The sequence below is a fragment of the Chelmon rostratus genome, chromosome 24 (genome assembly GCF_017976325.1).
Source record: "Chelmon rostratus isolate fCheRos1 chromosome 24, fCheRos1.pri, whole genome shotgun sequence".
Classification (NCBI taxonomy): domain Eukaryota; kingdom Metazoa; phylum Chordata; class Actinopteri; order Chaetodontiformes; family Chaetodontidae; genus Chelmon; species Chelmon rostratus.
In genome coordinates this window covers 8,915,338-8,938,812 of record NC_055681.1, presented here as the reverse complement: position 1 = coordinate 8,938,812, position 23,475 = coordinate 8,915,338, and the positions used below count along the sequence as shown (strand labels likewise).

Here is a 23,475-nt window from a genome sequence, read left to right as displayed (position 1 = left end):
ATTTTGCTTGTTGATTATGCAAAAAAACACAAACATCCTGCAGTGGTGACCGCTTCCCCATGTGTATGTAGTTTTCCTTGACAACCAGCAGGTGGAGTGCTACTACATAGACCTGGGCTCATCAACCTGGATGTGCTGTATGATTTGGGACGCTCTGACAGAGATACTGTGCAGGAAACTTAGTTTAAGCTTAAGGATTTTAATAAAGCATCAGTTGTCGTGATCCACTAGTGTATAGAGTATTAGGATGGTTTGCAAACACTGGGCTTCACTGAAAAAGGTAGTCACTAAATGATGTTGAAGATCAGATTCTCAATCAAAAAAACAACGGTTGACAATGAATATCATCTTTTCTAGTTCAAATAAGGCAGGCATGCTGAGTCAGGGCTTTCTACTTCAAATCACCTGAGACAAAGATTTCATTGATTCTTAAGCAAACGCAGACTCAGAATCAGAATCATACATGTTTACCAGAGTTTGTCTTGGTTTAGTGTGTCCAAAAGAACCATTTTAATTTATTTTTCTTTTTTTTCAGGCATTTGTAAAACATGTTTTATATCACAGGGGAGTGGATTAAATGTGAAGGCTTACAAATCAGGATAATCATTTCCAATTTGGCTTCCATTCTTGTCCAGCTGCACTTGTGGTGCAGCGCATTCTGTGGCACACAGTGCAGTTATATGATATTCCCTGGATGCGAGCCACGATGAGCTTTTCTATCAGAGCTGCAGCCAACAGATCAATGCATCAGCAGGCTTAGTGCTAACCCACTTCTCACCATCCTGGTGTGCATGCTCCTCCAGGCATTCAGTCTACAAACCTTCCACTCTGATGTGCTGTCAGTCTTTTGGTAGACAACAGCTGTAAGGACTTGACATAAATCACTGTCACTCAAGGTGTAGCATCCAAGAAGTTGTTTAAAAAGTACAAACATCAAAATGACTAATTGTGATCCTTGATCTACCTCTAACACCAAGTTGGAAACTTTGACATATTGCAGAAGAATGTCATGTGTTGACTGAGGATGAGATAAATGCTAAACCTGTTGCAATGGTAAACCCTGTACATTTCCATCACATGACCACTAGGGAGTGAACTCTCCACCATGATGAGAATGACATTATTCCTGGACTTGGTCATTTACAGTTCAACCAGGCCTCAACATACTATCTTTAGCAGATCTTTTAGTTATTGGCTGATACATCTGTCTACAATTTCCTCTTTTTTACACCATCGCTGAATTTTATTTATTTATATTTATATTTATATTTATTTATATTTTTATTTATATATATATATATATAATATATATATGCTGCACACACACACACACACACACACATATATACTACTTACCCACACTACTTGAGGCAAACTCACCTTCATTTCACAGTCCTTGAGTGAGTCTGTAATGTGGTCAAAAGTTGCGATGTTTCCATGGCAATCACTGGACGTTTGGAATATATACAAATATCAAGTCAGCAGGAAGGGGAGCTTTTCTCAATGTCAAACTCAGAGCACAAGGTCATGGCTAAACCAAACCCAAAGCCTCAGTAGGAAAGATTTGTTTATTTCTTCAATGCCAGCACTGGTCAACCCCACATACACTGTCCTTCTAAATCCTCACTAGAGCACCATGTGTATTAATTCACAGCTGAAAATGGTCCCAAATATATGTACTTTTTACGCTTATTTGAATGCCACTTGCAAAAACTAGCAGTGTCCAGCTGTTTAGGGTATTACTGAGCCTTTTTTTGAGATGAAACTCTGTATTCATGCCCTGTTTTAGAAATGTGTGTCTTCCATAGAAACCACTGATGAGAGCCACAGACCAGGCAGAGATTAATGAATTGCTAGGTTTGGTCTTTTTAATGGGACGTTTGACATTTAGGCATACACAAAATAACACCAGCCTTATTATTTCATCCTACCCAAAAAACAAGTGTTACTGTGAACATCAAATATTACAATACCACCCACTGACGATGTCTTATTTCAAAATAATTATACATCAAGAACAATAGTTAATCAACTTCATTGCAGGTGGAAAACCTCCATCTCCTCTGTTTTAACATCAGCCTTATGTTTCAAAAGGCACACCTGACCTTTGATCCTGAGCTTTACATCGACTTCATGTCATTTGATGATGACAGTCCTGAAAACAAGACATAGATGGTGTAAGTCATATACAAGGAGACAAGGAGGTGTTAGAGAGCTGTTACTGTGCTGTGACAGTACAGCTGAGTCCAGCACACAGCTGCAGTGCAAATAGCATGTGAGGTTCATCCAGGTCAGGTTATCTTTGTGTTGGTTCATGCAGGCTGCATAAAGCGCTTCCTCCTTTGCCAAAATTCCAGTTTCAATACCAGTATAAACCCCAGCCGGGAACAAGGAGCGTTGACCATCAATCACTTACTAATACACAGAATTTGATGTGGGAATCATGGTGCCATAATCCAAAGTGAGCAGTTCTACAGAAGACTGATTCAGATGTCATGAAGAATGATGTACTCACTCTGTAAAGGACTGACTTTGCCATAATAAATGTCGAGGCAGGACCAATTACAGTCACCTAATCTAAATGTTACAGCCAGGCGAGGTTGGTGTGTAGCTTCTGAATCAAACTGTATGGACTAACAGGGCACCAGTTTATATGTTTGCCACAGAGAGAAGCGGACACCACCTGCCACCTGCACATTTTTACATTTCATCCCTTTTCACATGCATCGTCACCAGGTCTAGCAATGTGGCATGAAGCCTAGTTTGCCATTTTCTTTAGCTAGTTGAGGTGAACTGAAACTTTGTTTAACCCTTTTTGTCGGGCTGGTTTGCTGTCCAACAAAAAAGTTGAGCACCACATTTAAAGTTTTGAAAAAATGTGAATTCCAGCTCCAGCTTTTTGCAGATCATATATGTGTGTGTGTGTGTGTGTGTGTGTGTGTGTGTGTGTGTGTGTATCTCATGTCACAATACACAAGGCTATGTGGCCGTGATGAGAGTGATGTTTGCTCCAGGAAGTTCAGTATTTCTCTCTAACTGGTCATTTGTGCAACCGCAGAATTTCACTCATTTGCGCATTAGCCTGAACCTAAAAACGTGCAGCTGTCTTACACACAGCTGTGTTTGCCGTAGTGTGAGGCGAAAGATTAAAGGTGCTTTGTGTAGCAGATTTAAACATCCAGATATCATTGTTGAATTAACTGTGAAAACTTGACCACTGTGAACAACTGAGATGGATACAGGTGGTGGGTTATAGTTGTTGTTTCTCAAAACTAACACACATAAACCTTCATTGGACTCTTTATCCTGTTTATCTTTATTGAGAAGGATAATGCTGGAAGTGATTTTGTTCCATTAATCTTTCACTGTTTCCATAATCTGCACGAACAAAACACCTGCCCTCTTAACGCTTTGTGCCATAAAGCAATTTATCAGATTTCCTGGCAAGTCTGACCAGTGTTATCTAGTATAAAATGCAACCTGAGGCTACCAGCTCACATGCTGATGGTAGTATGAACTAATGATTAAGCATTAATCATTTCTCATTTTAAAAAAGTACATGTTGCTCCTTTAGAGCATAAACAACAAGGTCTAAAGTCAGAAAAACATTGTATTCTATAACAATAATTGTAAAAATCATGTTTTTACATGTTCTGCATTTTGGCCTTCTCAACTTTTATGTGTGTCACATTGTATGGGATGTTTCCTGTCTTATATTTGACTGCAGCTTGCCACCATTTCTCCTGAAAACGTAAATTTGTACAACTGCCGAGAGACTTCCTCACATGCTGAATTCTCTTCTTAAGTCCATACCTTCATTTCTGTGGGCTCAGAGAGGGCATTTTATTACACTGCAAACGTCAATGGCACTTTATGCATAAAAGTATTTCCTCTTTCTTCAGTGAAACTGCTGTTTTGGTTTATAAATTGAACAACTGACACAGGCAAATGAGCGCAAACCTATCTGGAGAACGGATGGTGTGTTTTAAAAGCCCTTCAAGATGCTAAAACCCTCTAAGGGGCTTGATTTTGTGTGCTAGACAAATTTTTCTGTCTCTTTCAGACGTTTTCTATCATTTGCTGACTTTTCTAATCATTCCTCTCCGTAAAATGTAGACACAGGAAAGATATTAGTGACTTGGATGATTTATATCTGCAGGGTAATGAATTTAGTTGATTGCTTTTCGTTGTGGATGTGGTTTGTTTAATCGGTCTGAAATGTCACTGGCACTGTTCGCACATGCGTTTCAAAGGGATAATTAAGCTGTCCACTGATCACACTGGTGTGTGTGTGTGTGTGTGTGTGTGTGTGTGTGTGTGTGTGTGTGTTTGTGTGTGTGTGTGAAGTTTGACCGTCTTTTGTGGATTCAGCACTATGGACAGCGCCAGCTCCCCTGAAACCACTGCAGCATTTTCAGCTCCGCTTCAACCCGCCGTCAGCGCCAGACAGCACGGCCTTTAATCGTTATTGTGATCTTTTCAGGATTCATTTGGAAGTTTTTCAAGCTTTAAATGTGAAAGAAACAAGCAATTCTGAAGGACGACTGCATTCATTATGCGAGCCGATTTGATTAGAAGACCCCGTTGTTATGATGGAGTCATGCAACAGGTGTGCACATTCGTCAGTCGAAGAGGCGGCGTTAATCTGACAGATTTCTGGACGGATTTTGGGGCGGCTGATTTGATACACGCTCGTATGACAGCGAAAAAAAAGACACAGGGCTGTGTGGTGGTCTCGCACCCACATCAGTGACGGCATCTCGCCACTGCCCCCCTCCCTAAATGTTGCCGGTTACAGTTCATATCCACTCAGTCCAGATACTGACGGTGTGGGAACCACGTGTCTACGTAACTGCGAGCTGTCTCCTCTAAGTGTTGCTGCATCAAGCTGCACAGGCAAACCGGAGGTTACCTACTCCTTCAGAACAAAAGTCGAGGGTAAGAATCGGAGCAAGAGCTGGGGCATCGTGCAAAGCTCCAGGATGCTTTCAGGAAAAACTTGTTTTGCAAGTGCAGACGAGAAAGTCATACACATACAGGCCTGATAGTATTACCACCATAAGATTCTAAGATGGGCAATTTTCTATTCTAATTTAGTCCACATTATGTCTTTAATATGTCTTTGCTATATTACCTATTCATTAAAATATATTGATAAGAATGCAGCTAAATTATGCCACTATTATATTATATAAGTAAAGTATTCTAACATATTGTAAGAAAACACTGTTCCACGTGGATACAAAAATGAAGCAGTTTGCTCACATGTAGGTGCAATAAAGTGTGTTTAATAAAAATGTAGGTGGTTCTTTTACTTTGAAGGTTCCAACCGGAATAGATGCTTTGTTTAATTGCTCCCACTTTGTCGCTGGTTGGGTATAGATAGGCTACTCAGTGCACCTCCTCGCGCCCCACCGGCCGTCGGTCGTCTCGAGCGCAGCTGAAGAAGACGCTGAAGCACCAGTGGAGCGCGAGAGGACCACGAGCCCGGACCAGGTCTTCTTCTCCTACTTCTTCTCCATCTAGTTCCTGGAGTGGGAGAGGCAGCAGAGCCACAGTCCAGCAGCTTCTTTTCATCAGCAAGGTGAGGAAGAGGAAGAGGAGGAGGAGGAGGAGGAGAGGAAGAGGCGACAGACAGACAGACAGACAGACAGCAGCAGTATCTTGGCGCATTGGAGATTATGGATTATTGAGAAGTGGAGGCCGAAAAGAAGATCAAATATTCATGAGGACTTTTTCAAGAGGAAAACACAGAGCGGGATAGTGCAGAGATTCCCTGCAGTGATTCACCTGCCAGGTCCAGCGCTGCGCGCGCTCTCACTGACCACAGACCAGAGAACTGCTGCTGGAACAGGATTCTGCATCTAGCGTGTGTGTGCAGTGTGTGTGAGTGTGTCTGAGTGAGTGTGTGCGTTTGGAAAGGAGCCCCCCTGCTGCAGTACTTGCCTGCTGTACGGGTACAGGGATGCCACCGACTTTCTGACTGACACCCGGCATCCGCACCCCTCCCCTCCTCCTCCCCTCCCGGACGGACGGACGCACCGACCCCTGCGATCCCCACTAATATGCAATGGTTTTTTGTGCAGAAGCCGACAGCTGCCGCGTACCGCCGACTTCACGCTAGCGCCGCCGCATGCCTGTCCGCCGCTGCCGCTCCTCTCCCCGCGCCGCGCGGCAGACGACGCCATTTGAAGAGGAGCGCTCGGGGGCTTTTCACGCCGCGGCGGCCGGGCGGCAGCAGCAGCGACCGATCCTCTGCCGCTGAGGACCACCGGCCGCTGGGGCAGCCGGAGGCGGAGACCGCGGAGAAAAGCGCCGCAGCGGTTGCTCTTTTCCTGCCGCACGGGGACGACGTCGACGCGGAATACGTGCGGCTGCTGGTCTCTGGTCTTGTGGAGGAGCCGGGCGAGAAACCGGGCGACGAGCCGGGCTTCCTGCTGTTATTCTTGTCTATGGTGCAGATTGGGGGGGCGAAGCACCGCCGAACTGAGCACAACAGCTGGCCGGCTCTGCTGGCATGCAAACAGGGGGGCGGATCAGCCCCCATGCGGTGGGTGAATTTTAGGCTGCCGCATCCGGAGCGCCTCTCGTCCCCCACCTCCTCTTCCTCCACCTCCTCCTCCTCCTCCCCCGTCTCAGCCAAATCCATGCGGTTTATTTGGAACAACATTTTCAGCAAAGGATCGCATATGCTGCAGTGTCTTTGTGGCAGGAGCCTCAAGAAAAACAAGAACCCAACTGGTGAGTTTGTTGTGGGCTTGTTTTTTTCCCTTTGTGTGCGCGCGTGTGCGTGCGTGTACGTGCGGATGCTGGTGTCATGGAGAGAGACTTTGTCGCGTGTTTGTGCGTGCGCGCAGGAGTGTGTGTGCGCGTGTAGTCGCTCCCGAGACTGCACTGTTCGACTGCTTGCTGGTGTTTCTCTGCAATCGCAGTTGTGCAGCAAGTGAGTGCACTACAGGGAGGGGGAGGGGGGAGACGGGGGTATGATGGGGGGAGGCAGAAGGAGACGTGGAGAGGAGGGGGGGATAACTTATTCGCACAGAAACCGACTACAGTGGCTGTGCGTGCAAAAAAGAGTGCGTGCGTGCTGTGCGTGGCAGAGATGCTGCAGAAAATCAAGTCTAATGCAGCATACAGACCCGTTCAGGCTCCAGTAACCTGCATGATTAAACAGCACATAGCCTTATTTAGACTTCCACTGTGGATACTCGGGGCATACTGTGGAATGGGAGAGAGCGTGTGTTTTTCTTATGACTGCAGACATTTCAGTCAGACTGCGTGAACGCAAACATCTCTCCTCCTGAGACCGAAGACTAGAAGGTGATGCTGTGCTCAGCAGAGCCTCATGGTGGACTGACTTTAAGGGGTCATTCAGTGTTTATGCCGTTCACGCAGGCGACCTGTTCATCATGTTCGGGCATGGCACGCTCACAGGCAACATGTGCATCAACTAAAGTTGGATGAGCACATGTGTGTAGAGGCAACTTCAAAGATCAGGGCTGGGACCCCACAGGCCTGTGCTCATCAACATTTGATACAATTAAGAGTAAAATTCAGTTTAATCCACCAGCAGTACTTTTGATTCTCCTCATGCTCTCCAGAGGGTACAGGACACATTCAGATTTTCTAAAAGCTTTGACCAAACTGAATAGTTTGCTTTGTTTTCCCTCCTCTCTGGGTGAGGGCAGGCCAGAGATTGACATTGGCATTGCAACAGGAAATGGACATGTTGACATTATTGGCATATTGACATTGCATCACAGAGTTGGCCGCCTCTCTATCCTCAACACAGTGTTTAGAGGGCAGCAGCTGGTTCCATGAGTCAGATATGATGGTTTTATGAGTAAACATGAAAGAGTTGTCTTTTCTCATCGCCTCTGAGCTTGGAATTTGAAGGTGCTACCTGACAGTGATCCTGTTGCTTTTATGTGTTTTAGAGGAATCCTCACATCAATTTACATTCCCAAAAGTTACATTACAGTTACACTTCCATTTGTATGACACATAGTGCCATTTAGTTTATGAAATGAGAAGTTGGTTGGCAACCACATGGCTGGTTTTTTATCATTTGCTCAAGGGCACCTCATCAGACCTCAAGTAGAGGACACCACCGCATCAGCCAAGTGGCCATTTATAAGGAAGTTATGATTTAGACATCTTTAACTTGTGATTCTCTCATCTTTTTGAACTTCGACCCCACTGACCAGCAAACACATACATCGAGAAAAACACGTGTGTCGTTAGCCAAAGGTTTCTAAACCTTTTGAAAAAATGGCTCTTGGGCTGTGCCAGCAAATGGCAACCAGTATCTGACCGTGAAAAGCTGAGACACCTGTCAATCAAGCAAACACACCTGAAACAGAATTATTTTTAAGCCTTAATATATCCCAAATGAAACAGAAAATTGTTCTTTGAGACTACTTTTAAAAAAGTTAAGTGAAAAGAGAGCAAAAGTTCTAGCAACTGTACTCCACCATGCACTCTATGATGCATCAACAGGGCTGTTTCCACAGCACTCAGAGTTACCACAACGCAACATTTTCATTTTGCGGGCACTTTCAGCTTCGCTGTGAGTACTTCGCTGCATTTCTCTATACATTAACAAGGCCGTGTGGTGGCATGGAGAAACCACACACCAGCGAAAACATTCAGCCCAGAGGAGAAGATGAAAAAACAACAAAGCACACTGAGTGGATATTCTGATGGTGTAATGAGACCATTAATGCTGTGTCTTCTCTTTGTCCCCAGTGCTGAAGAGTGATTACAAAGCACTGTCCCTCTGGCTTGGAGCTGATGTGTAAAAAGGACAAACATGCAATATAAATCAAATCTGTATGAACAATGCAGCGTAGCTCTGGTCAGCGGTGTGAATGTCGCATGGCTGCAAAGGCACCCAAGACACATTGTGTGTGCTGCAGCAGCACGCTCATCATTCACACAACCATGTCTATACAACTCTGGATTTGTGTGATGATCCTATTTGTAAGCCCAAACTGCACCCACACTTGCATGACAGTGTAGTTTGTAGCCGCTACATAAGACTACCAATCTTAGAGTAAGAGCAGTGACGGACTTTATCGCCAAACCGAACAAAACAAGGCTCCCACGTGTGATCGACAAGCAATCTGTGGGAAAACACGAGAGTGCCGAGTCTTTAGCGCCAGAGAAAAAAGCACTAATCTTGCAGATTAAAGGTGAAAGCAAACAAAACAAAATCAATATTGATGTGTTGGCGCAGGTGAAAGGACTAAATCACTCCGCAGAACTGAACCGTTGTACTAGCTGCAAAAATTTCACAGCTTCCTTTCACCGCCTGCCAACACACCACTGCCTGCAATTTACAAAGTGTCACATGACCGGTTGTGTTTTTTCGTGTCCTCTGGGCTCTCTGTGTTTCTGCTTTAATTCCTTTTTATATTGTGCTCCTCTTTGCTTATTTGATGAATTGGCTTGAAGCTAGACTTGCTGGATTTATGAGAGAATGTGCACTCCTGTGATACACAAGCAGGGATATTAACAATGCTGAGCATAACCTCCTAACTCATAGCTCCCCTGCAGTTTCAAACCTCTTTGGGAGAGGAATGTCATTGAATGGACAGAGTTTGAGCCCCAGTAGACTGATGCCTGATGTTTAATGTCCAAAAGTAACTCTAATGTTGCTGCATGAGCACAGTCATTGAACACAACACATGTTTGTCTTTCTAACATGAAGAACAATAGACTGCGTGCTGAAATAACGCATCATCCTTGGTTTAAGTAACTGTATCATACAATAATCCTAACTCAAGACCTGCTTATTAGCTTTTTCTAGAGCTTTCAACTGAATCTCACATTTTTCACCAGTTGGGGAAGTTGGCTCACTTCTCATCACATGACCTAAAATTGCAATCCCTTGATATGAGGACAGCTGAGCCAACTCCATCCAAGACCATGAAATGTGGCACCTGAGAGAGCTAGTTAATGAGAGAGTTAATGTTATTTTGACAAATTAGCTGATTGATTAATTTGTTGATCAGTAGAAAATATGCCATTGATTGGTTAAGTTATTATTCAGGTTAAAAATAACATCTGCTTCTCAACTTTTCTGTTTCATAGAACTGCAACTTGAACGGTTATAGGTGTCTGACTGTTCGTGTGACAAAGTGTGCAAATTTTACACACATCACACTGGACTCTGGTAAACCTGATCACTTTTCATTCGTTTTTTACTTTTTATAAACTACATTAATCAATGGATGTAAATAATCATCAGTTTTTCCCGTTTATCCAAATCTCTGCACCCATGAGGAAAATGTATTATGTTATGATATCATTATTTTCTGGTGTAATACCAACCAAATTAAATAAATAGTTCAGTGTAAGTGGCTGCAACCAGGAGTTCAGAAACTTGCCTTTTGCGTCGTTGATGTTGATTCGTCATGTGAGGTGATCTTCTGATGAAAGACTATCTCACTCACCCACACACACATAGTGGAATGCAGGGAACGGCACATACTGTACGCTATCTTTGAGAGAAACAAGTTCCCACCAGCACCCTGCTGCCAGGCTCACGGATTTATAGCAGCAGATGCAATTCTCGTTTAATTAAAGAAAAGCGCTCCGCCTTGGCGTTTTAGTGCATATGCGTGTGTTATGCATAATACACACAGAAGTTAGTGGTGAAAAATGGACCTGCTGTACATGGGGAGGAGGCAGAGTTTTGCCGAGTCAGCGTTTGTGGGCGCTTTTCCTCTGAATTGCACTATTTAGCGAAGGTCCACTGGGAGGGCAGAATCACAGCATTGTTATGTGTGTACATGTGTGTGTGCACGCATCAGTATGTCTGTGGCTGATTCAATAAGGAGCTAAAAGTTTCTTTCTCACTGCAGATGCTGTTGTTAGGTATTGACTTTTACTTGTAATCTGTAGTATGGATTTCTATTCAGTTTCCAAAATTAGCAAAATAACAAGATTAAGGTTTAAAGCTCCCAGGATGCTGCAATATATGTGCACAAATGGAAAGTTTGTTCTGATGGTGATGCTGGCAGAACGGCAAAGCGGTCACCAGAAACACTGCAGCAACCCTTTCGGGGATGAGCAGAGTAAACTTGATGGAAATTGGATCATTAGTTCCCAATATTCCTTTCCAGGAACTTAAGTGTTTTTCCATGGGGGGATTTGCCCTGATGGAAGCCTTATAGGAAAGAGGTCATGAGAAATTTCATGGCAATGTGTGTCAGTAGCTGCTTCAAATCATTCACATTGACAGTCCAGGATGCTCTTGTCATGTTTTTGATAGTTTTTTTCATCCTGGTCCAATTGAGCACACCAGTGATAATAAACAGGTATATATAGTAATACAACACAACACACCTGGAATGGCTATTTTGTCAGAAATGCAACAGAAGAAGAGCAACTGGTGTTTTTGTTGTGGTGCATCAACAAATCAGGGGCTGGGATCCCCCTGCCAGCCCGTGTTTAAAGCCCCTGTCATGCTGTGAAGGCTTCTCCAAACAACAGGACAGCATGGCAGAATGTCTACTGCGGCTGCTTCCTCGTTCTTCCCTGGAATTATTACATTGATTCACTGCCACCAGTCGCTGAAATTATCTTGTTGAGAAGGCACATGTCAGTGAACAGTGGCTTTGCTAACAAATTACCACAAACTATGGGGAGAAACATATTGGATTTTCCGTGGTTGCTGCTGTCGGCCACGTTAAAAGCCACCTTATGATGAGCGCTTTAATGCGAATCAGCAGGAAGTGTTTTGTCAAATTTAGCTCTGTTACAGCTGTAGGAGAGCGATCGGTAAACAGGGGGGTTTCTATAAATTAGATGAGATTCTGAACAGTCGGAGTGGAGTTCACGCATGCATCAGTCTCTTTCTGTTAATCACTTGTGTGTGTAGGCAAGCTGAATCCTGTGCCTAACTGGCAAAATTGGTAAACTGAAAAAAAATAAAATAAAATAATGGCATCAAAATTGGGGTTTAATGGAATTCAAACTCACTTTTCTGTAGATTCATGTTCAGTGATTTGGTCAGGTCCCATTGCCGTGGAGCATTTCCTGTTAGAGACGGCTGAAGGTGTGTGAATTGACTCCCAGTGTTGTAACTGGGACTCCCTCGGCCTCCTCCAGATGAACCAGTATCAGTATCATTCATTGTTAAAACGAATAAGCCACAAAGTTACTCAATGTCTTGGGTCCCATGTGGCGTGACCCAGATAGAGACTTTTACCTTTTATACCACACGTAGGCGCGCGCACACACACACACACACACACACACACACACACATGCCTGCTCACCTTCTCTGGAGAGCTGCCATTAAGGCATCGTACTTTATATTTTATTCAAACACTGGAGTATGGCGGTGGGGTTAGTGCCAAGTCGGATCTGTCTCTGTAAGTGAAAGGCCCACACACACACACACACACGCGCGCGCACATGCACACATGCTGCACATTTATGCTATTTAGACATATTGCCTTCAAAATGTACATCGGTGGATTGAAAATATTGAAAATGTTCTTCTCAAGCTTGCAGCAAAGTAAATCTGTGTGTGTCCCTCTGTGTCTGTTTCTCAGTTGCGTGCTGTTACATTGTCCAAAGGTGATGAGTTGACAAAATAGTGACAGACATCATAGCGATGTCTGTCCTCTAAGGTCACACAGAGGTTTTTGGTGCAGTCCTCTAATACGCTGCCTTTATGTGTGTGTGAGTGAACTCATTAGCTCGTGGCGCTGTTGTCCGAACACACTGAGTCTGCAGAAAGAGTTTGTGACTTTGCTTTCGTCCGAACTCTCATGTACGTCACACACGTACACACACGCTCGCAAACTATCAACTAATCAGCCCCCGACACAAACAGAGACCTACAGTGCAGTGACACAGATCATTTATATAATCGGACCAGAACAAACCAAACTGAGCTGAACTTTGCAGGAAAAAAAGCCAGAAATGATGCAGTATTTCTAATGTCATATTCAGAATGGTCAATTTGTGTGGCTTCTGCTGATGTCTTGTACACAGTTTAACATGCAAAATGTGCAGTGAAAGCACCTATAATCAATATTTCTATTCTATTTCTATTTCTATCTAACTATCATGGGTCAAATGAGCATGTGTAATATGAAAGGTGTGACAAGCCCACAGAGGATTATCACCAGACTTCCTTCTGTGGAGTTTTATAGCATCTTTCAGCTCATTCTACTTTTTTTGGTTGACTCTCATTGCACTCACAGTGTTGTTGTGGGGGCCCCTCAGGGTCTGGGGGCAGTCTGGGACTCTTGCATGCCTTACCCAGCTGCTAATCCAGTATATGCTGAGTTTATGAAACAACCAAACATGGAGAAAGCAGAAAAGTATTGTAAATATTGTATTGACTGCAATGCTTGCAGTTATTGAAGGGTGTTAAACTCAGTAATAAAACCTTATGAGAAGCCAGCACTGCTGATTCCAGTGTGACTCTGTTCAGCAATGGAAACGCTATAATTTTCGAAATGAAGCAATGAGGAAAATGACAAAAAAAATTGTGTGTGTGTGTGCGTATGCGCACGTGCGTGCGTGTGTGTGTGGTGTGTGTGTGTGTGTGTTTGGACAGCTCTCACTCCAGGTTTCTGTCAAGAGAGAGTGAGTGCTGAGTGTTATTTTTCCAAGTGCACTTAAAAAGCAGCAGGGCATCAAAGGCTCCACTAAGAAGTGTTTTCACAGACTGAATGATAAGAAGCAGAGAAACACAACCGAGTCTCCCTCTCTGACTTGCTGCATAAAATGTGTTTAATTGGCGAGGCTGGAGATGCTGAATATACATAAGCCCTATTCGCACAGGACCAGTATTACCCGGACACCTCAAGTAATTTGTAATAATCGTCTGTGATCCGAATCCCATGTGAATCTGACATGTCCGTGATCTATAAAATAAAACTTTCAATGCAAATTACCTACCATAGCTAGCCAGACAAAGAAGTCCAGTGATGATTTTAGCTCTGTGTGAATCGGCATCAGCATTTTGGGTGCAAATTCTGGAGGCTCATTGCACATGTTGTTGCACTTGTCATGCAGAGCCTTGATATCATATACAGATGGTAATAAAATTTGAGTAAACTACTGCTCACAGTAATTAACTTTATATATCATGGGTGATCAGATGTGGGGTGTAATGAACTGTTACTTCTGGTATGGCCGGCCAATCGCAGCGCTTCTTCCCTCCTTGGTGGATTTTTTATTTTGCATCAGGATAATATGGTTCTACTATGTAAATATCTGTATTTCTTTCCAGCATTTCTGTGCTGAGCAGACAGATTTTGTCAGTTCTCACCAGAAAAACAACACTAATACTTATAACTCATGTTTGTCCTTGAAGGGCCAAAGCTGAAAGTTAATCATGGGGCATGGATAACACCAGTTTTATTGCATTGTACTGTTAAGATGCAAAATGGTACAACGATGCCAAGTTCCCTTAACTGAGTGCATGAACAGCAATTTATATCAAGATTTCTGAAAATTTGTTTTCGGTTAGAAACATCTGGCTGTCCAAATCAAACCTTGTTTTGCGGCCCTGCTTTTTTTCTCTCGAACCTTCATCAAGTAGCTTGTCTGCCTAAACCAAACTAAACATCAGCTTCAAAGAAAAGCTAAATATAATGTAAACGCTGATGTGAAAGCTCAGCGGCTCACATCGCTGATGAGTTCTCACTCTGTCGCTTTTTCTTAGCGCCTCCTCTCTTTATCTGTCCTCCACTTCTTTCCTACCTCTCCCTCACACACACTTGAGCTGACTTCTTCCCTTGTCTGCGTTAACCTTTTGCTTGATGACAGCCCTGCATGACATAATCGCCATATCTGTCCCACTAGCTGTGAGTGTGTGTGTGTGTGTGTCCACGTCTGAGGCCGTGTTGGGGGAGTCCAAGCAATTTAAGAAGCGAGTTGTCGTAGGAGTCCAATGAGCTGGTGTTTACAGGTGTGTGTGTGTGTGTGTGTGTGTTAGCCATGGACTTTGAGTTTATACTAAAGGTAGCAGAGAGGAGAATAAAGGCTGCTTTGGGCAACACTGAAGCAGGTAAGACACTTTTTACACTGAGAGAGAATTGGGGAGAGAGACAGTGGCATAATTACCTCGAAAGAAATGTCATTCCTGCAGCAGTTGTTACAAATTAACTATTTGTAACACTTTTCTTTTCAGTTTTATTTCAGGATTTTAAACTCGCCCATTTTTTTATTCTTTGCAAGTTTTCAAAAGTTTGCTTAAAATTCATCTGACAATTTCAAACATGGCTAATGGGAAGCAGAACTTCTTGTTTGAGTTGCTTTAAATGAGTCTTTGATCATTTCAAGGCTGTGCGTGGGTGCTGCAGGGGCCAAACACCAGCTCCTACGATGCCATTTGTTAACTTAAAATGAGGACAAAACGACTCCAAAAAACACAGCGTGTCATCACTTTGTGCTGAGTAGCACATCATTAAAGAGTAAAGGCAAACTTAGCATGACCTCATCCACTTCACTGTACAGAATAAGAGCGGAATTTACCGACGTATGTTAGAACAAGCGTTCTTTTAACTGGACAATTGATGGGATGAAAGAGGCTGTCATTTCTCAGAAGTCCAAAAATACCACAGATATGACTGACGGGTTTGGAACGGTCGAAAATGATCCTACCGATGCTCAACTAATCCCGTCCAGATGGCATTAAGGGTGCTGTAACGTGGGTGAATTTGATTTCTGTGAGCCTTAATTCTCATAAAGCTCGTGAATTTGGACTGATAATGAGAGCATGCACACAACACACCTACAACACACACAGACACACCATATGAACTGACGTGCCCTGTGTGGCTGTTGATAAGTCAGGCGTCACCCTCCAGCCTCTGTCTGGAGGACTCTGTATTATACAGCTGCTGATGATTTGTGTGTGTTTGTGTGTGCAGTGGACAGATGAGGTCACGATGCTTCCTTCCCGGCGAAGCCATTTTCCCGTTCCATTTGCTTCTCTTCCTGTTCTGTCCTTGTGTGAATCACGCGACTGAACTCCCTTTTCATATTCAGCGTGTGTCAATCACTTTGAGTCTGCAGCCAGAGCATGAAGGTGTTCAGGTGAAGCTGTGTGCAAACAGTTCTAATACTTTAAACTATTAGACTTGTTGAGTAAGGTGGTTTTAAGATAACCACCCCCATGAATGCAAATGCTGTCCCACATGGGTGATATTCACTAGGCAAGTGAGCACCTGTAATCAGCAGAATTATGCATGTTGACCTGCGAATGTTCTCGTTGAACTTCACTTAAAATAAAAACAGTTGGGTTGGGGGTGGAGGATGGACCGAGAGAGTAAAACTGCACCATCCTCTGTGGGATCTGCTGAAAACAGCTGAACTGGACGAATCCAAACTGAACTACAGTGAGTGTGTTTGTGGTGTTTAAGGAATATGTTAGCCAGCGCGACAGTGAAGGCTCACTGATGCAGCTCTACGGCACAGAGGAATAAACTGTAGCACCAGCCTTCTTGTCTTTGATGATGTCTTTGAGTTTGAGTGTTTGGACTTTTACCTTCTTCAGGTCATTAAGATATTATGACTTGAAAGCCAACAGTTCCTTTAACACACACTTTTCTGGAACAGCAGCAAAAAGTGAATTGGTATCAGGCAATTAGACGAGGCAGAATGAGAATCTAAAAGTCCTCACCTCTGATAAAAATACCTGTTGTGTTGTGTTGTGTTGTGGTGATTAACGCCAGTTGTTAAAGCTCTTGTGAAACGAATGAGGAGATTGAGGGCAATTTCATGCCTTTTTGTCCAACGCTAAATGAAAAGTAATGAATGTTAACAGTCTGACACATGCACATATTGTATACAGGATTCCTTTTATGCAGCAACGTCGGGAAAACAGATTAGTCAGGGCTCTCTTCAGCGTGACTGGCTCTTGTCATTTCACTCTGTTATTTATCTGTGGTATCACCTCGGATTTTGAGTTATTAACACTAGTTTTTTATTATATATGTTCATCATCGAATGTGTTAGCCTTCGTTTTTCACCCAGCAGAGCCAGAAATCGCAGCTGACCACAACAATGCAAAGAGCCTTCGCCAAAAGTCCGCCACCTGCTCGATCATCCTCCTCCTCTATCCAACTGTGAACTTCTCTCCGCGAGGTGTGAGGAACGACACGTTTTTTTCTGAGTAGAATAGCTGAAATTAGGCTTCATTTTACTCAGACAATAGCTGACTGGAACTGCTGCAGAGAGAAATAAACTTAAGCTGTCGCCCAGCGTGAGCACGGCTGTGGGCGGCGCTGAAACATTCTCTTTTGTTGTCTTACATGCTTAACAAAGTTTCATCTCTTGTCACATTATCGACCCACGCTCTCTGTTCTCGTTATTCAAAACTAATTTTGGGTCTTATTCTGTCAGGGATGCATGCAGGAGCGTTTGGAAGCGCTCAAACAAAAATAAAGCTGTCATCAAAGCTCTAATCTCCCTCTTTGGCAAAATATGAAGCAGACAGTTGACATCCTTCTGTTTGTCGCACTGTAACAAGCAAAGCAAAACGTTTTAAACTTACGTAAAAATGTTTTCATCTGTGATTTTCTGTGCTGCCAGAGTCTGGTGTCAAACCTTGACCTGCTCGAGATGTGACTGGCAGGTTACAATGATGTAAACACAATGAGGCATGAGAATAAAATCACTGTCATTACTCATTAAATGACCACTATGCTGTAACGTATGTTGGCAGAGGAGCAGTGGGCTGGGAATTGTGGTTTAGCGGAGATCGGAAGAGTTCAGCTATTGGGAAACCACTTAATTCTACTCTGATTGTAAGTGCTTGCTGATCCAGACCACCACAACACACACACACACACACATGCACACACAAAACCACAGAGGGACAGAGAATAAATTAATTACTATTGACAGCTGTAGTAGATTTCTCTGATAATGGTCCAGTCTACACTGTATGTACAGTGCGATCATTCCCCAGCACGACACTGCAGTGAAGTGTTTGCACTTAATTTCACCGTCGAGTCCTGCTCTGTGCGTTAATGCTGCACCTGCAGCATCAAAAGGAGAATATATTTTGTTGCAGCAGTGTTTCAGTCTGGGGCATATTATAGGAACTCTGCAGGCAGCAGTGTCCTGATCCTCTCACTCTTCTGCTCTTAGACTACATGTTGCTGCTTGTCACTTTGATCATGAAGGTAATGCACTCTACAGAGTATATGGGCTATAATGTAGGATAGAATTGAGCATCTATAGTATATAGTATATATCAGAAAGCTGTCAGAAAGGGGGGACAGAGAGAAAAAGGTGCACTTAAGTCTGTCTGTTTGCCACTTCAGCACCACGGACAGCGCCACACATTTATCAATACACAGCAAAGCAAGGCTACCGATATGTCACAGCCATGGTCAGAGTCATAGACTCAAACATGCACAAATGTCAGTAGACAAGTGCCAAAGACCAATATTTGATGTCAAGAAATTGACTTTTGAATCATCTTCTCATCTTCAGATTTAGTGAATGATGAAAACACGGCGATGGCACCGGCTCTCCAAGCGGTGACAGATGCATGTGAAAGCTGCAGCCTCGTGATGAGCAGGTGAAGTCGAGCCGTGTTTGGATGGGGGAGAGGGGATGAGGTGGAATCATGGCAGTCTGCTTAACTGACTGATCTATTTAAAGAGACAATGAGGAAGCGTGACATGATGCTTTTAATGCACCACTTAAAATGAATAATGCATTTTGTCTTAGTTTTTTATTTCTTGCATACGTTCTTTAGACTTTTCATGAAACAACCTGAGACATAGGCAACAAAATTAGGTCATTGCAAACTCTATAAATACAGAAGTAAACTTAACTTAAGTGCAACAAATGTTCGTGTTGTTAATTCTGCTTCGTTCTGTTACGATACATTTTCGCATTACATAAACAGAATTTCAAGCCGCCTCCGCCCAGCTTTGACTTTCAGCACCTCCTTAATTCAAACTCTCTCTTGAAGGATCTCTCCCTTCAGACTCTGTAGTTATCTCTCCCCCATCCCCACAGTTCCAGCCTCTCCCTCTTCTCCCCCCTCCTCCCATCTTCCTCTGTAGTTCTGACTTTTTGGGGAAAGATCTGGAGCGATTATGTAACCACTCTGACGCAGAAGTCCTCCATTTTCAACTGATATCATTAAGCGTGGAAAATTGCCACTGATGACTTGAGCCTCCCTGCTCTACCTGCTCCAGCAGCTGCTTGTGACCTCTGAGGTCTCTGGGAGAATCTAAAAATGGGAATGGGAAGTGCCTCAAAACGGCACCCTGTTGAAATTAGATGATTAATTATGTGATTTTTTTTTAAATGTGTGTTTATTTCTAGTGAAGTGAAGTGAAGCTTGGAGCAGATGTTTTCAGACACATACACTGTCTGCAGTCTTTTTTCCAGTTGGCCACACTGGGGAAAAGGCATGACTAACATGAATTGACTTTCACTGTTATTACTTCACACTTCAAAGTACCAACAGCAGCAGCAGCAGTATTAGAGCAGCACTTCCTGGGACATCCCTCCAAATGGATGCTTTTAAAAGAGCGAGCAATAGTAATATGTGAGGTGTTTAGAGGACCACGGTCCATGAAGCCCCCTCTTACTGAGGCCCTGCTGTTGTTAAGTACTCAACCCTGGGGATGTGCATGCCGGAGTTTCATTGATACGCTTGATACTGTGACTGAGAGTCCAGAAACCCTATCACTCAAGGTTGCTGACACACTCTTGCTTTCCTGGCCTAACTTGCAAGAACTGAACAGTTTGATTTTAGCCCAAACACCTGCAGCGGCTCTAAAAACAACCCTGCAGTGTGTGAGAAGGACGCAGGATGTCAATAGCCAGTCTGAACTGAGGTGGAGGAGTTTTATGCAACCATATGTTAGCCAAAGTAGGGGAGAGTCTTTTCAGATGGTGAACAGTGAGGCTGACTGTCAACAACAATCTGTGTTGGTGTGTCTGTCATCTTTCTCCTTCCCTCTCCAGTCTATGTTCGGTTCTCTCGCTGCTATAATTAAATCAGCCTCTTTGCTTGTTGGTTCAGTTTGTTTTTTTAAAGCCTTTATATATTCAGAGAGGCTTCCCTACGAGCAGCGCTCTCTTTATTCGGGGAAGCCCTGCTCGCACTCGCACAGCGACACACATTCACACCTGGAAGCTGTGTGGTCACACTGTTGGTCACCGAGCAACCAGCTCGACCAGTGGAAAGGTCGAGGGTTAAGGGCCTTGCTCAAGGTCTCCTCAGAGGTGGTAATGAGCCCAGTCTTTGGGCTTTGAATGACAATGTATATATAGCATTTAAAAGAAAAATAACACATGCTGAATTCATAAGCAATGTAACATATTGCTCAGTTCAATGACCTGAGTGGTTTTGCCGTGAACAGTATATCTTATGGTGGCTGGTGCTACAATGGCTAAGGGCTATAAACTTTGGACTGATATTGCTGTACAACTGATACTACTGAGTCAGATGAATGATTTAATGACTCTTCTCTTCTCATGCTACTTTTAAGCAAAAGCTAGTGTCAGTTTAAATTAATAATGAAACTTAAACTTCTACTTCCATTTAGATTCATGAACAATAATTTCCATATGGGAGATAATTGGCAGTAAAAAACTCATTTCTTTCTTCTGCGATGATGTACCTGACTTTGTCTGTGGTTGCTAGGTTACAATGGCTGGCTCATGTTGCTGTCATACTCAACTTACCCCATTTTCCCCTATCAAAAAGTTATATTTGTGACTATAAAGCTTGCTTGAACCATCCTGACTGACTGGTTTGACAGGTACAAAAACACGATATATGTTTGACTGCGTCAGTCCCCTGTGATGTCCCTGTGAATGTTCTGACGCCCTAGACGTAAAGTTTTTCACTGGTCTTTGTGCTGCGAGCAAGAAAGGCGTTAAAAGACATGGGGAATGAGAGAGGAATAGGTATAACGGAGAAAGAGGAGTAAGAGAGGAAGGGGATTCAAGACACTAGAGACAGAAGACAGAGATGGAAGAAAAGAGAGGGGGGTGTGAATGAATAATTTAGTCCCTCCATTCCTTCTCTCCTCCTCCCTGCTGAGTTGGTGATGTTACAAAGATAGACGAGGAGAGGAGAGGAGAGAGACGAGGGGAGAGGAGAGGACTGAAGGAAAGGAAAGGAAAGGAAAGGAAAGGAAAGGAAAGGAAAGGAAAGGAAAGGGGATTAGACAGTCTGAGAGGAGATGAAATGAAGAAAAAAAGATGAGGCAAGTAAAGGAGATGAAGGAAGAGAGGAGAGGGGACAAGGGAAGGAGATGAATGGAAAGGAGAGGTGAGAAGACAAGGGAAGACAAGGATAGGAGAGGAGATAGGGGAGTGGACAAGGAAAGGAGGTGAAAGGACAGAAGATAGGATGGGAGACAAGGAAAGGGGATTAAAAAGTAGAGGACATAAGGCAAGGAAAGGAGATGAAAGGAAAAGAAGTGAAGGGAGAGAAAACAAGAAGATGAGAGGAGAAGAGAAATGAGTCTGTGGTTGGTTAATAGCCTGATTGTGTGTGACTATGTGTATGTGTTGTGTGCATTTCAGCAGTAGTGCGTGTGTGTGTGTGTGAGAGAGAGAGAGAGAGAGAGAGAGACAGAGAGAAACCCATCGGCAGAGCACAGAGATAAAGTCAGAGAAGCAGCACGGTGAATGTAATTGATGCCAGATGTGTGTGTGCCTGTGTGTGTGTGTTATCCTCTCAGCATTCAGCAGGTGTTCTCTCCCTCCGTTCGGAGACCCACCTGCGTCACTAATCACTCGTTACCTAGGTAACAGTGGACTTCCCCGTGTCTGCGTTCCTGTGAGTGTGTGTGTGTGTGTAGGCGGGTGTCTGAGTGTAAATTATGACTCATCCTGCTCAGTTCAGAGTGGCTATCCTCACACTCCTGTCTGGGGAACACCCACCCACATCTGTTACCTCCCTGTCTGTCTCTCTTCCCCTCCCTGTCGCGCCGTCCTTGCTGTCTCTCCATCGTCCTCCTCTGCTGCCCACACCTACAGATATTTATGACACAATGCATCTTGATGCATATTTGTGATGTTTACCTGTTGTGTTCTCGCTGTCTGCTGTTTGTGTGGAGCAGGAGAGGAACACATTAACGAGCATAAATAGCCATAGTCACCATGACTACACAAAGAAAAGAGCGCCACCTACAGAAATGATCTTTGATTGACATGTAATCCCTGAGAGCTGCTATAGGTGTAGCTTAATGATTGAATGGAGACTGTAAATGAAGCCTGGCCCATATAGCAAGAATGCACACAGAGTGTGGTTAGCCTAGCTTAGCACAAAGACAGAAAGCAAAGTAGACTCTCACCCTGCTTCTTGTGTAAAGGGCAAAATACCAGCAGCTATAAAGCCCATGAATAAACCTGCTGTATCCTGGTTGCTTAATCCATCCGCCCTGCAGTCGTGTAGGCAGTCTCCATCTATAACACCTGTTGCCAGGTGTGTGCGGTGAGCTCAGGCTTTGATAAAGCTCTCTGTGCAGGCGCCACACCTGCAGATGAAGATGAAGCAGTTTTTCAGCAATGGAGGGAGCTAGGCCATCTGTTTCCACTTGTGTCCAGTATAGATGCTAAGCTAAGCTAAACACAGCTCTGTACTACATGCACAGAGATGGACATTATTTAAAATTGATGAAGGGTGCACCATCAAGGTATGTGAGCGTGAATGTGCTGCTAACAGCCTCCACTCCTTTGGGAAGCTCTTCACCAGATTTTGGAAACTGGCTGCAGAGATTTGTTTCCCTGCTTTTGGCTTTGTGCACGGGAGCATCGTCATGCTTAAACAGAAAATCTGCTGACACAGTGGTTTTAAATATCAGTGTGCGCTGTACAAGGTGCCGTTCTTCAGACCAAAAAGTACACAAAAGTATGTAAACAGTAGAGAGTACAACAACAAAGAAACACCTGCCTCCACCTGGCCTCAACCACAGCTCCTCTATTGTGCTGTACATCTGTGAGCTTCTTGGTGAACGCACAGAAAACAAAGATCACGACCAAACAGTCATCATCATCCTCCCACAGCCAACATGTTCATTACTTCTCTCAAGGTGGTCGAGCAGATTTGGTGCCGGTACTCCACAATACCTCTTTTTTTCCTCGTCGGCGTAGGCGGCTCTCCCAATTGTTGGTGAACAAACACTTTCAAATGTCAAAGACAAATTTTGGTATCAGCATTTCAGCTCATTTCAACTTCCATTTTTGGACGGTTCATTGGGTTTGTTCACGTGAAGTTGCCTTTTGAAGAGATGCTTCGGAATTAAAAAAAAACAATTACTAATCTGAGGCAGCTTCTAGAGGGTGTAGACAACAGAACATACTCAGTGACCACCCCAGCCCCCTGCAACTTTTTTAAACAGGATGCATCTGATCTTACGTGCTTTATTTGCCCTGCAGCTGTGCCTATGTGCTGCACAGCTGCAGGGCAAAACTGAACCCTAAAAATGTGCATGAACAAGACGCTGGTGGTGG

At 43.8% G+C, this 23,475-nt stretch overlaps 1 protein-coding gene across 1 annotated transcript in view; it reads left to right on the top strand.

Annotated features, from left to right (window-relative positions):
- Window positions 1-6,647: 6,647 nt before the first annotated feature.
- The window catches only part of LOC121627269 (fibroblast growth factor 14-like), a 46,949-nt gene continuing 30,121 nt past the window's right edge, over window positions 6,648-23,475 (top strand). The window contains exon 1 of the mRNA XM_041966090.1: window positions 6,648-6,741. Coding sequence (XP_041822024.1) covers window positions 6,648-6,741 — 94 coding nt within the window. The remainder of the gene's footprint in view (window positions 6,742-23,475) is intronic.